The 12,385-nt window shown below is 61.6% G+C and overlaps 1 protein-coding gene across 10 annotated transcripts; it reads left to right on the forward strand.

Annotated features, from left to right (window-relative positions):
• The first annotated feature begins 122 nt into the window (after positions 1 to 122).
• On the forward strand, positions 123 to 10,745 carry ZNF335 (zinc finger protein 335). Of its 10 annotated transcripts, none has more exons than XM_075769048.1 (28): positions 123 to 353; positions 900 to 1,131; positions 1,511 to 1,784; positions 2,186 to 2,263; positions 2,441 to 2,770; positions 2,917 to 3,048; positions 3,126 to 3,284; positions 3,402 to 3,660; positions 3,766 to 3,943; positions 4,027 to 4,139; positions 4,345 to 4,363; positions 4,570 to 4,686; positions 4,775 to 4,851; positions 4,970 to 5,130; positions 5,268 to 5,497; positions 5,572 to 5,680; positions 5,770 to 5,864; positions 6,018 to 6,301; positions 6,409 to 6,547; positions 6,619 to 7,008; positions 7,098 to 7,240; positions 7,559 to 7,698; positions 8,226 to 8,329; positions 8,463 to 8,540; positions 8,724 to 8,807; positions 8,980 to 9,045; positions 9,240 to 9,321; positions 9,919 to 10,745. In XM_075769048.1, exons 2-28 carry the CDS (start codon positions 931 to 933, stop codon positions 10,035 to 10,037), a joined length of 4,161 nt encoding a protein of 1,386 aa, XP_075625163.1. In that variant the 5' UTR covers positions 123 to 353; positions 900 to 930; the 3' UTR covers positions 10,038 to 10,745. The 10 variants fall into 10 exon arrangements, with proteins under 10 accessions (XP_075625163.1, XP_075625168.1, XP_075625162.1 ...); XM_075769053.1 differs by having other exon boundaries at positions 3,402 to 3,645; XM_075769047.1 differs by lacking the exon at positions 123 to 353 and adding an exon at positions 385 to 474.
• The last annotated feature ends 1,640 nt before the right edge of the window (positions 10,746 to 12,385 follow it).

Raw genomic sequence — 12,385 nt, forward strand, 5'->3', positions numbered from 1 at the left:
GCCGGGAGCGGAGCGGCCGGGCCGGGAGCCCCAAGCCCCGGGCCCCGGGCCCGGGCTCGGCCCAGACCCGCCATTGCCACTTCCGCTTCCGCCTTTTCGTCATGTGACGGGCGCAACCCGGCGCGACGCCGACGCTCAGGGCCCGGGCGCCGCTTCGTGACGCCATGACGCAGTCTCGCGACACCTTCTCTATGATCCCTCCGCGGAGAAAGTAGTTCCCGGCGGGGCGCCGAGGCCTTCCCCAGCCCGCGGCCGGCGCGCAGCGCCGCTCGGTGCCGGGAGGCGGCAGCGGCGACCGGAGCGAGGAACGCGGCCCCGCGGCGGCGAGCGCCCCAGGCGGGGCGGGGACCGCGGTAAGTAGTCCCGGCGCGGGAGCCGCGCTCCCGTACCGCTGCGCGGCGCGAGGGCGGGGGGGCATGGCGGCCGCCGTGATGCCGGCTCCGGCGGAGGGGCGGCGGGGCCGCGGCGGGCCGGGTGAGGGGCGCGGGCCGGCGGGCGGGCGGCGGCGGCGGGCCCCCTCGCCCCGCGGTCGGCGGCGGCTCCCCCACCCCGGCGCACCGGGGCCGCCCCGCCGTGTGCGCGCGCGCGGAGGCGGCGGGGGGGACCCCGCGGCAAGATGGCGGCCGGGGGCCGGGCAGGGCCGCGGGGCATGACGGGACCGGGGACGCCGGGAGCCGCCGGGGTCCCCCGTGAGGGCGGCCGGGACCCCCCGGGCATGGAGCCGCGGCGGCTCCGACCCCTCCGCGGGTGCCCCGAGGGGCGGCCCGGGCCCGCGAGCCGGGTTGCGCGGAACCGCGACCCCGCGGGCCGGGACCCCCGCAGCGGCCGGGGCCGTCCGGGTCGGCGGGGAGCGGGCGGCGGGCCGCGGCCCTGACGGCGGCGGCCTCCCCCCCGCTCAGGTCGAGCCTAGGCGGCCCCGGGAGGGCGGGCATGGAGGAGAATGCGGTGGAGAGCAGCAGCGACGCGGCCCCGCAGGCGGCGCGGGAGGAGCCCTCCGAGAGCGGCCTGGGCGTCGGGACCTCGGAAGCCGTGTCGGCAGACAGCAGCGACGCCGCCTCCACCCCCGGTCCCCTTTCCCGAGCGGATGATTCCGGTGTCGGCCAGAGCTCTGACAGCAGCGGGGTCTCCTTGGTAGGAGCTCACGGGGAAGATGGGGTGGCAGTCAGCGTGGGGAAGGGAGAGCAACTGCAGTTCTGGTTCCTGAGAATTTCTCTAGACTTTTCTGGCAAACTGAGCTTAGGAGCCAGCTCTGTAGCTCAGCAGCCTCAGCAGGCGGTGTTACACCAGCTGGGTGTCTGCTTGCCGATCTGAGGAGGAGAGCTCTCCTTGGTAGCAAGAACAGCCCTGTAGGTCTGGGGTCCTTGGCAATACCACAGGAATTGTTCTGATGCCTTTTCTGGCGGTTCTGCAGTGATACACCAGTTACGTTTGCATACACTGGCTCCCCTGAGGGCCTGGCCCAGCAAAGGTTTCTCAGCTGAGCTCTTCTGGCCTCTTTTTTTTCTGCCAGGAAGAGGTGTCGGAGAGCAGCTCCAGCACAGATGCCATTCCCCGGATTTACCTGCCAGACTCATCCTCCATTGCCCAGTCCACCTTGGTCTCCAGTGTGTCCACTGTGAGCCAGTCCATCATGGTGTCAGAGTCCCCACAAGTCCTGGTCCACTCCAGCGTCATCACTGATGGAGCCACAATCGTGTCAGACTCCACCGCGTCCACTTCCTCGGACCTAGGTTCTGCCATTGACAAAATCATCGAGTCCACAATTGGGCCTGACATCATTCAGAGTGAGTGCATGTTCCCAGCTGCTTGCACACGCGGCAGACCTGCCCGCTCTCCCTCTGGAGTGCCCGGTGTGCAGATGGCTCAGGGTGCTGGGGAAGGGAGCTGCTGCTGTGCTGCACCTTGGGAGGTGAGGGGGGAATGTGTACATGTATATGTAAGCACCTCCATCAGCGGGGGTTTCTCATGTAGCTGGAGGGTTTGATGAGGAGCTTGTGCCTGCTGGACAGCCCTCCCTTTGTCTGGCTGCTCTTTCAGCCACAGTGCCAGCAGCCCAGGGAAGGCTCTGTCCCTGGAGCCCGACCTTCCTCACCCCTTCTCACTCGTATCTGAACGTGGGAGAGCCCCAGTGATTCCACAGCCCCCATGTCTGGCAGTTACCACTCTGCTCTCCTCTTCCTCCCAGGCTGCATTGCCGTGACCAGTGCGGAGGATGGTGGAGCAGAAACTACGCAGTACCTCATTCTGCAAGGCCCTGATGATGGTAAGGGTGTGCCCTGGGGCGTCCGGTGGTGCCTGTCTTTGTCTCTGAGCCTGTTCCACAAGAGTGGGGCCTGGCACAGGTATGCCAGCTACATCGGCCACGGCCTCTGTACCAGAGTCCCCGTGGATGTGCTGACTGAGGGTCTGCTCCTTGGCTGAGTTGGTTTTTGCATTTCAGGTGCCCCCATGGTGTCCCAGATGGCCACCTCTGCTCTGGCCAATAGCTTAGCAATAGAAGCTGTTGCTGATGGGCCTACCTCCACATGCCTTGACCAGCCCGGCCCTTCAGACCCTTCCGAGCAGCTGGAAGTGCTGGAGCTGCCCGCACAGCCAGATCAGGCCCGAGAGGTGGATGGTGGGGAAGAGCTGGACCAGCCAGACATGGAGACCCTGGAAGAGATGATGGAGGTGGTGGTGGTGCAGCAGTTCAAGTGCAAGATGTGTCAGTACAAGAGTGTCTCCAAGAAAACGCTAATTAACCACATGAAAGAACGGCACTTCCAGCCAGGTGTGTGCTAAGGGCTGGGGAAAATTTATCTTACTGCGGATGGGCCCTGGTCTTTCTTGGGAAGAAATGAGAGGAGGAGTATGAGTGTAAGGGCTGGTTCCGGCATATGGTCTGGTAAAGAGTGTTTGTTTTGTTCTCTGTGGCAGTGGGTTCAGCTCTGGCTTTGAAGAAAGGACGTTCACGAAAGGCAGGATCTGCTCCAAAGACTGCGGAAGATGAGGTCCCAGAAGAAGAAGATGATGATATCATGGATGCTGGTGCTATTGATGACCCTGAAGGTAGGACTCGTCCTCCCCACGTCTTATGTAGCTTAGTCTTTTCCCAGTCTCTGATGTTTTGGGCCACTTACCTCCAGAGGACAGTGACTATAATCCAGCTGAGGATGAACCTCGTGGGCGACAGCCCAAATACAGTCGCACTGTCCCCACATCCAGCGAGGAGAGGCCGCGTCGACGCCCGGGCAGACCCCGCAAGTTTCCTCGCCTGGAGGACATGCCCCAGGATGTGCCTGAAGGTGAGGGAAGCGGGAGGCAGAAGCCCCGTGCCAGGCTGGAGCAGGGGGCGGTACATGAGCTCCCAGGAGCCCGCAGGGAGGGTGTGTGACGGAGCTGTGCTGTGTTCTGTTGAGCAGGAGGGGAGGTGGAGCCCTTGGTGACGTCCCAAAGCACACCGAGCCGCGAGCTGCAGAACTCGGAAGCAGCCAGTTCCTCTGGCCTGGAGAATGGGACCAGTGAGAGCCTGGTAGAGCCCAGCATCAGCCAGTCCGACTCCGAGAACAAGGACCCTTCCTCCAACACCAGCCCCGAGGAGGCAGACGTCATCCCCAGGAGGCGAGGGCGGCCCTCCCGCCGCTTCCTGGGCAAGAAATACCGCAAGTACATGGGGCGCAGGTGAGGGGTGTGTGCCGAGCCGGCGCTGGGCCCTCTGGCCTGTGCCCAGGGCCGGTCCAGCCCCTGTTTGTCCCCGCAGCTCTGAGCCTGGGCCTGTTTCCACAGGTACTACTACAAGTCACCCAAGCCCCTGATGAGGCCCTACCTGTGTCGGATCTGCGGCTCACGTTTCCTCACGCACGATGATCTGCGTTTCCACGTTAACTCGCACGAGGCAAATGACCCACAGCTCTTCAAGTGTCTTCAGTGCAGCTACCGCTCCCGGCGCTGGTCCTCCCTCAAGGTGAGTGCCATCTGTCCTGCCTCCGTACCCACGAGGGTAGCTGGTGGCCCCAGGTCTCACGACCCCCACTCTGTTTCTTGCAGGAACACATGTTCAACCACGTGGGCAGCAAGCCTTACAAGTGTGAGGAGTGCAACTACACCAGCGTGTACAAGAAGGACGTCATCCGGCACTCCACAGTGCACAGCCGGGACAGGTAAGGGAAGTGCAGTCCTAGAGACTGTCTTGCGGCCTGGCTGAATGCACTAACACCGTTCCTCCTGCCCTGGGAGGGCAGCCACGGCTGCCCCTTCCCCTGACCTCTGGCCCTTTCCAAAACAGGTAGTTTTGGTGTCTGGGTACAAGGGAGCTCGGGCTTGGGATGTGGCTGACACAGGGCGGTTTTCTTCTTTCTTTTTCAGGAAAAAGAGAGCTGATCCGGTGAGTTTGAGTACCCTGTTGGCTTGTCTCTCAGCACTGTTATATGGGAAGAGGCATGTCTGGGTCTTCCACAAATTCTTGGTGCCTCGTTGAAGGCAGTGTTTCTGGACCACCTGAGGAAAGGCAGCCCAGGTCCTGCAGTGGGGAGAGGGTAAGGAAACTGTGAGCCCCTCCCAGGTGAGCTCATCTTCGTCCTCTCCCTCCAGCCCCCAAAACTGAACTCCTTCCCGTGCCCAGTATGCAACCGTATCTACCCCATGCAGAAGAGGCTTACGCAGCACATGAAGACGCACAGCACAGAGAAACCACACATGTGTGACAAGGTGAGGCGGCGGTCACAGCCTGGGGAAGGGTTGGCAGCGGGTGGGGCTGGACAGGAGGTGAATGCTGCTTTGCTTTGTTTCGCTGCAGTGTGGGAAGTCCTTTAAGAAGCGCTACACCTTCAAGATGCACCTGCTGACGCACATCCAGGCCATTGCCAACCGCAGGTAGGAGCCTGGCAACAGCCTGCGGTCTGCCCTGGTAGAGCCCGTGTTCCGGCTCCCCCTCAGAGGGGAGGACAGAAGGTCCTTGCTGCCCGTGTGACAGGCAGCGTTGTCCTGGCAGGTTCAAGTGTGAGTTCTGTGACTACGTCTGCGAGGACAAAAAGGTTCTGCTGAACCACCAGCTGTCACACATGAATGACAAGCCCTACAAGTGCAGCTTCTGCAAGTACTCCACTTTCCGGGAGGACTTCCTCGTCTCGCACATGGCTGTCAAGCACACGGGTGAGAGGAGCTGCCTGCCTGCCCTGTGCCCTGACGCCTTACACCTCCGCTTCTCCAGGAGGTGGTCAGAGCATGTCTGCTCTCCCTGCCGTCCCTTGGAGACCCCCTACTTGATTCCTGCCTCCCGTGTCCCACAGGAGGGAAGCCGTTTGCTTGTGAGTTCTGTCACTTCACCACCAAGCACAAGAAGAACCTGCGCCTCCACGTGCACTGCCGCCATGCCGACTCCTTCGAGGAGTGGGCGCAGAGGCACCCCGAGGAGCCGCCCTGCCGCCGCCGCCCCTTCTTCACCCTGCAGCAGATCGAGGAGCTGAAGCAGCAGCACAGCCAGGTGCAGGCCCCGGCTGAGCCAGAGGCCAGTCCGCCGGTGAGTGCCGTTGCCCATCCCCCGGCTCCTCCTGGTGCTCACTGGCCCCGGCGTCAGCTCTCTTTCTCACACAGGCACCTCTTGGCCCCGTCACCTACCACACGGTCCAGTCTGTCCCAGGAGCAGAGCCCCCCATCCTCTCTCAGGATTCCCTGGGAGGGGCCACCATCATTTACGAACAAGGCGAGTGAACTCCCAGGGAAGGAGGTGAGGATGGGGAGGAGGTGGGCGAGCATGCGGGTGCCCTGACCCTCTCCTCCTGACCCCGACAGATGTGGCTGGATCAGCAGAACTGGCCACGCAGACCGCCCTGGATCTCCTGCTGAACATGAGCACTCAGCGAGAGCTGGCCACGGGCTCGCTGCAGGTGAGAAGGGCTGAGGGGGGAGCTCTCCCTACCGGGGGCATGGCCAGGGGAGGCTTCCCAGCCCTCCACAGTCTTTCCACAGTGCCCAGCTGCTTCAGGGGTGTCTTGCAAGAGCCTTGCCTTCCTCTGGCTGAGCTGCTGTCTCCCCCACAGGTGGCGGTGGTGAAGCCGGGTGATTCGGGAGAGGCGGAGGCCCCCTGTGAGCCACAGATGCAGGAGGAGGGGGCAGAGATGGACGCTGAGGAGCAGCAGCAGCAGAAGTTGGTGACACTGCACATGGCAGAGCCTGCAGAGACGTTGGTGCAGGAGGCTTATGAGGAGGCGACCCTGGGTGGCTCGGAGCTGCAGCAGATCACGATTCCCTTTGGTGGGACGACAGAGTACAGCATCATCACACCCATCAGTGAGGAGATTCAGGCTCCTGGCATGCTGTACAGGTCAGCGGTATGGGAGGAGCAGGGAGACAGGCACTTCTGACCTCAAATGAGGAGGCTTTAGTGGTGAGGATGAGGCAGATCCTCCCTGACCCTGTCCTCTCCGGCAGTGAGGAGGAGAGCCCTGCAGAGACCTCCCACGCTGTTGTGGTGAGCGAAGCTGTGATGACAGAGGAGGCCCTGAAGGACCATAGCAATCACTATATCATGTCGTCCAGCGTCCCAGGGAGCCAGTTCCATCACATTGAGGTAAGGAGCTGAGCTTTCTCCCTGTCTTGGGCAGCAGTGTGAGCAGGTGTGACTGGGTGTTTCTCTCTTAGCCCCTCAGCGGGGACGCTGCTGTTCCCTCGCCTGCGGAGGGCCAGGAGGCACAGCCCACCGGTGTCAAGTGGCCCCTGGTGCAGTGTGTCACCAGGCAGCTCCAGAAGGACTCGTCTTTATCCCCAGCCTCCGAGGGGCAGGAAATCTCATCCCCAAAGGTCAAGTGGCCTGCGCTCCAAGGCATGGCCAAGAAGCTCTCGTGCAAGGTTTCTACAGCCAAGAAGCTCTCGTGCAAGATTTCCACAGCCAAAAAGTTTTCATGCAAGATTTGCACAGCCATGTTCACAGGGAGAGCAGAAATGGAGAGTCACAAGAGAGCCCACATTGGGCCTAGCACCTTCAAGTGTCCCGACTGTCCATTCACTGCAGCCCTCTGGCCGGAGGTTCGGGTAGGTTCCCGGACACAGAGCAGCCCTGGGAACAAGAGGTTTGGAGAAATGGGGGCTTTCTGACCCTGCCCTTGTCCTTCTGCCTCCAGAGCCACATGGTCCAGCATGCCAGCCTTCGGCCACACAAGTGCACCCACTGCAGCTTCGCCTCCAAGAACAAGAAGGACCTGCGCAGGCACATGCTGACGCACACCAATGAGAAGCCCTTTGCCTGCCAGATCTGTGGGCAGAGGTGAGTGAAGCCTGCTAGGTTGTTGCTGCTTCCAGAGATCCTGCAGAGCTCTCCAAGGCTCAGGAGTAGACAGGATATTGGCAAAGAGCTGGCTGCCCCCACCCTACCCCTGGGAGCAGCCCTCTGTTAGAGGGGACTCTGCCCTTGAGAATGGGTCCTGCTGCAGTTCGACCCAGTTTTGTCTCCAGGGAACTTCTCCAAGGGGAGGTTTAGTACTTGGGCACTGATGGAAACGTTTGGGGAGCTGGGACAGGCCGTGTCATAGGATGTGCTGGTGCTGCCCATGGCAAACTCCACCTCGCTCTGTTCTTCCTGTAGGTTCAACCGTAATGGGCACCTCAAGTTCCACATGCAGCGTTTGCACAGCTCAGAGGGGAAGAGGCCGGGGGCACCTGCAGCTGCTGCCCAGCAGACCATCATACTGAACAGTGATGAGGACACACTGGCCACCCTGCAGAGTAAGATGTGTCCCTGTGACGGGGGGGTGTCCTGTGGGTTTCCGGTAGTCAGAGCCCTGTGCGGGGATTCACCCAGCTTGTGGGCCAGGCAGGGCTGAGAAGTGTCGGGGCCAGGAGATTCCTGCTGAAAGTTAGGATTGCCAGTGGCAGCAGGACTCGGTGGGTGCAGAGACAAGGGGGCTGGGCACAGGGACCTCTCTGATTGTTGTGGGTCTGTGCAGATCCAGTGTTTCTTCCAAGCAGGTCCCAGTAGATCAGTGCGCTGTGGGAGCAGCAATGCTGCGAGCAGCTCACGGTTGAAATGGCAAGTGGAGTTTACGGTCTGATGTGGAGGTTGTGTTTTGCCCATAGTGACCTCTAGTTTCGTTTGTGTTGGAAGAGTTTGGTTTAGCTTCTGACCTGCTCTGAGCAGAGCTAAGAGACTGTCCTGTGCCGCTTGTTGGGGTGGACACCTGGCAGGGGCTGCTCGGGAGCGCGGCTGGCCGGCAGCCCCGGCAGTGTCTGCACCGGCTTTCTCCGTGTTCCAGCGGCTCTGCAGTCCGGCCAGGCGGTGCTGGCTCCTGAGCGGCTGCAGCAGGCCCTGGGGCAGGAACACATCATTGTTGCACAGGAGCAGAGCGTCACGAGCCAGGTGAGTCAGGCCTGTCAATCTCATCCTCCCGCCCTGTGCGACTGCTCCCCATGAGCTGTGGGGGTTCCCTCCTCAGAGGGCTTGCAGTCAGGCCCACCCCCACTGACAGCACTGGGCTCTTGCTGACCTGCAGGAGGAGGCTACATACATCCAGGAGATCACAACTGCCGACGGACAGACAGTACAGCACTTAGTGACCTCTGACAACCAGGTGAGGGGCAGGGGCACATCCCAGGAACACAAGGATTCTGCACAACTGAAGTGGGGAGAGCTGGAGGCAGTGGGGAGAGGTGAAGTGGAAACAGGCACAGCAGACAGAGAAGAACCAGCCCTGTTGTGGTGTGGGGGGTGGGTAACAGCAGCCTTTTTTGGGTCTGAATCCCTGTGTTTGCAGGTTCAGTACATCATTGCCCAGGATGGCGTACAGCACTTGCTTCCCCATGAGTATGTTGTTGTCCCAGAGGGACATCACATCCAGGTAAGCTTCAGGCTGTCTGTTCCCTTTTTGGGGTGGATAGGGCTCATGAGGGTGCCTTGTGTGGGGCTGGGCCTTGTCCGGCTCCTGTGGCTTGCTCCGTTCAAATCACAGCTTTGTTCAGGGGCAGGACTCGCTAGTCCTAACACAGCCTCACTGCGGCTCTTGTCCCCAGGTACAAGATGGTCAGATCACCCACATCCAGTACGAGCAGGGCAGCCAGTTCCTCCAGGAGCCACAGGTAAGGGGCCAGGCATGGTGGCTGGAGCTGAGGGGCTGCTGTGAGATGGGCTCTGAGCACACAGCTGGAGAGGGAGGGGTGTGAAATAGAAGGTGCACGTGGGTTGGTGACTTGCTGCAGCATCTGTGGCAAGAGCAGTGCTCCAGGAGGGACCGTCCCCAGTCCCAGACGCTCCTGTTCTCTCCTCTCTGCAGATCCAGTACATGCCTGTCTCGCCTGAGCAGCAGCTTGTCACCCAGGCACAGCTGGAAGCAGCTGCACACTCAGCAGTCTCAGGTAGGACAGGGGCCCCGGGGCCGAGCTCTGGCATAGCTCTGGCAGTCCCGTCTCCTTCCAAATCTCAGTGTGCCAGTCTTGCCAGGCAGTTTGTGATGCTTGTTAGCAGCCACTGAGACACCGTGGTCTCAGCCCAGCTCTGCCTGCAGAGGCTGCTCGTTCACTGTAGCTGGCAGGGGCTGGCAGGGCAGCTGTGCGGCGGCCCTTGGCGGAAGGGCTGGGGTAGGCGAGGCTAGATTGCCACCTTGCTGCCTGCGTCCCTGTAATTCTGGGAAGCAGCTAGCTTTCGTGGCTGAGGGGAGATCTTTGGCCCCAGCATGTCAGTCTGGAACAGTACCAGCTCCCTTCCCCTGGAGATGAGTTGCTGTGCTGGGAGGTGCAGCAGCTTCCACAGGGTGGAGACACCCTGATGCGCGTTTGCAGAGTTAACTGGGGCCAGGCTCACCGTGTGAGGCGTGGCAGCCCTTGTGCTTGCCTGCGCCTGCCCATTTCCCTGGAGGCAGGTGCCGAACATGGAGGGGGCCTCTGGGCAGCCACCTGCTCCCTCCCCCCTGCCCTCAGACACGAGGAGGCACTGACCCCCCCTCTCTTCTGCAGCAGTGGCTGATGCTGCGATGGCTCAGGCGCAGGGCGTGTTCACTGCCGAGGCGACGGCTGAGCAGATCCAGCAGCTGCAGCAGGGGATCCATTATGACGTCATCACGCTGGCAGACTAGCACTGGGGCCAGGCCCGGCTGGCACTGGGACACCCGTGCTGAGCAGGACAGCTGCGCCAGGCAGGAGCCTCCTCAGCCAGCAGTTGCCTTATTGCTTCGGGGCTACAAGGGACGTGCCTGGGTGCGCTGTGGCGGGGACATGTTGCCACTCAGCCATGCGTCACGAGGGTCCTGTGCGTCCTCCCTGGCACAGGCAGCTGTTTCCAGCAGAGACTGCTCCGCAGCCGAGGCAGGCTCCCCCGTGGCAGCGCTCCTCATGTGGCTGGTGTCTTTGCCTGTTGCACTTGATGGACTGAAATCCCTTTTCCTGAATTATGTCTGCGTGGGCCAAACTCGGATCAGCTTCTGCCTGGCACGTGAGGATCCTGCGAGAGTGCCGTGGGGCCGAGCGCGGCCACGCAGTATGGTGTGAGTGGTGAGGTGTGTGCACCCGCAGCCACGCGCTCCCTGCTCCACAGCTGTGGGGTGTGCGGTCCTGGCGTGAGGGCAGCTGTCCCCCCCTTGGCTTCTCCGGCCTGCAGGCAGGCAGCAGCACAGCTTTGGACTGGAGAAACCCAGAGTAGGAAGAAGCATAGGTGGAAGATGTTCTATTTTTCTTCTGAAGAGGGATGGACTCTGGAGTTGGTTCATAGGTGGTTGTAGGAGGGGTTTGATTCTGACATTCTCAAGCTTTGACTATGCTTACGAATAAAAAGGGATTGAAACCTGCCTGTGTGCCTGCCCGGAGGGTCTGTGTCCTGGCCAGTGGGGACAGGCAGGCCCAGCCTTCCTGCCACCTCCTCTGGCGTGTCCCTGGGGGCTGGGGTCCCAGAGCTGGGCACTGGCAGATGCGGCTGCCTTGTGCTATCGGCTTCCTCCTGCCTGAGTGACCTTGACTTCTGGGAAGTGAGCTGGGCAGCTGGTGCAAGGATGGGTTTGGGGCTGGAGTCATGAAATTAATCGAGTGGTAAACAGCGTAAATCCCGTGTAACTCTGTCCCAAACTACATACACTGCCCCTCCCTGAGCGGATTGTCTGGAAGTATTTACATGTGATTATAACAGCTAATCTCAGAGTTTTAGTTCTATGCTCTTGCATTAAACTGATTATCTGCAGAGGGAGAAAAAGGCCTGGAACCACCCAACTTCGGCAAGAACTGCTGTGAGGCCAGAGCCCCAGGGCTTGCAGTCCAGCTCTTGCAGGGGAAGGGGACAGCACTGGGACTTACACTGCGAACAGGAGCCTCTGTTCTGCCCAAAATGAGAGCAGCACCCTGCCTGCTGGGGGTTCCTGCTGTCCCAGGGAGTCTCCTGCTTGTCCTTTGCCTGCAGGCAGCAGCCTGCCTGCACACTGGACACCTGGACCCCTGATCTTCCTGCCCAGCTGGGGAGCAGGGTGTGGGTGGCCCCATGTCTCCCCTGGGTGAGCAGCAGCAGGGGCTTGTGGCTCTGTCCTGGCCATGGCTGTGTCCCACCATCTTCACGTCTGGCTGCAGCCCTGTCTGTGCCCATCGGTGCTGGCATGTGGCTGTGCCTGTCCAGCCATGGCTCAGTCAGCATCCAGCTGTGTCCATCCACTGTATCGGTGGCTGGCCGTGGCCCTCCCTCTCCAGCTGTGCTGTGCAGGGTTAAGGCACGCTGCAGCAATCCGCAGGCGCTTTCCTAGATTACAGCCCCATTATCTAATAATTAAAGTGGATCCGTGGCGCTGCTGGCAGCGCTGATTAGGGCTGGAGGAGTCCTGTGGGGACAAGGTTACGGGGCCGTGGCTAGGGCTGGTCCCAGCTGTCTGGCTTGGCTATCCCCCTCCTGGCCGGTGGCCTTCGGACCTGGGGCTGCCGAGAGCACGGGACCAGCCTGAGGTGGGGCTGGGGCTGGGGTGGATGGGACCTGGGTTCCTGGCTGCTGCATGTGGGGAGCTGCGGGTGCTGCTGGGGGTCTGGTCATGGGGCGCAGCAGGGCCACGGTGGTGTGGGGACTTGGCCCTCTATGCTGGCACCTTGACCTTGGGACCTTCTGCTGTCACCGGAGGGATGTGGCAGGGCTCATTAGCACCGGTGACCTTCCCTTCCCGTCCCCGGCCAGCGCTAAGCGGGTTTGTTACATATTTAATATTCTGAGAGCGTTATTAGTCAGTATTTAATGACGGATACAACCTGTGGGATAATCCCAGTCTGAGCAGAGAGGCGCAGCGGCAGGAGCCAGGCAGCTCGGGGGGTCGCAGGCTCTCGGGGCCCCTTGCACAGCTGCCCACCACTGCCTTGCCTGCCCGCTGCCCCAGCTCTGCCAGCAGGCAGGAACGCCCCAGCGCCTGCAGGGCTGGGTCCCCACCCAGGCAAAGGGTCCCTGGCCATCCCCGGGGCTGCAGGG

Source organism: Balearica regulorum, chromosome 16 (assembly GCF_011004875.1).
Source record: "Balearica regulorum gibbericeps isolate bBalReg1 chromosome 16, bBalReg1.pri, whole genome shotgun sequence".
Lineage (NCBI taxonomy): Eukaryota > Metazoa > Chordata > Aves > Gruiformes > Gruidae > Balearica > Balearica regulorum.

Excerpts from the sequence above, each read along its gene's own strand:
- ZNF335 (XM_075769048.1), top strand. The coding sequence starts at position 931 with ATGGAGGAGAATGCGGTGGAGAGCAGCAGCGACGCGGCCCCGCAGGCG. Across the intron at positions 4,687-4,774 it reads AACCACACATGTGTGACAAG|TGTGGGAAGTCCTTTAAGAA; the intron begins GTGAGGCGGCGG and ends GTTTCGCTGCAG. Across the intron at positions 8,808-8,979 it reads CAGAGGGACATCACATCCAG|GTACAAGATGGTCAGATCAC; the intron begins GTAAGCTTCAGG and ends TCTTGTCCCCAG.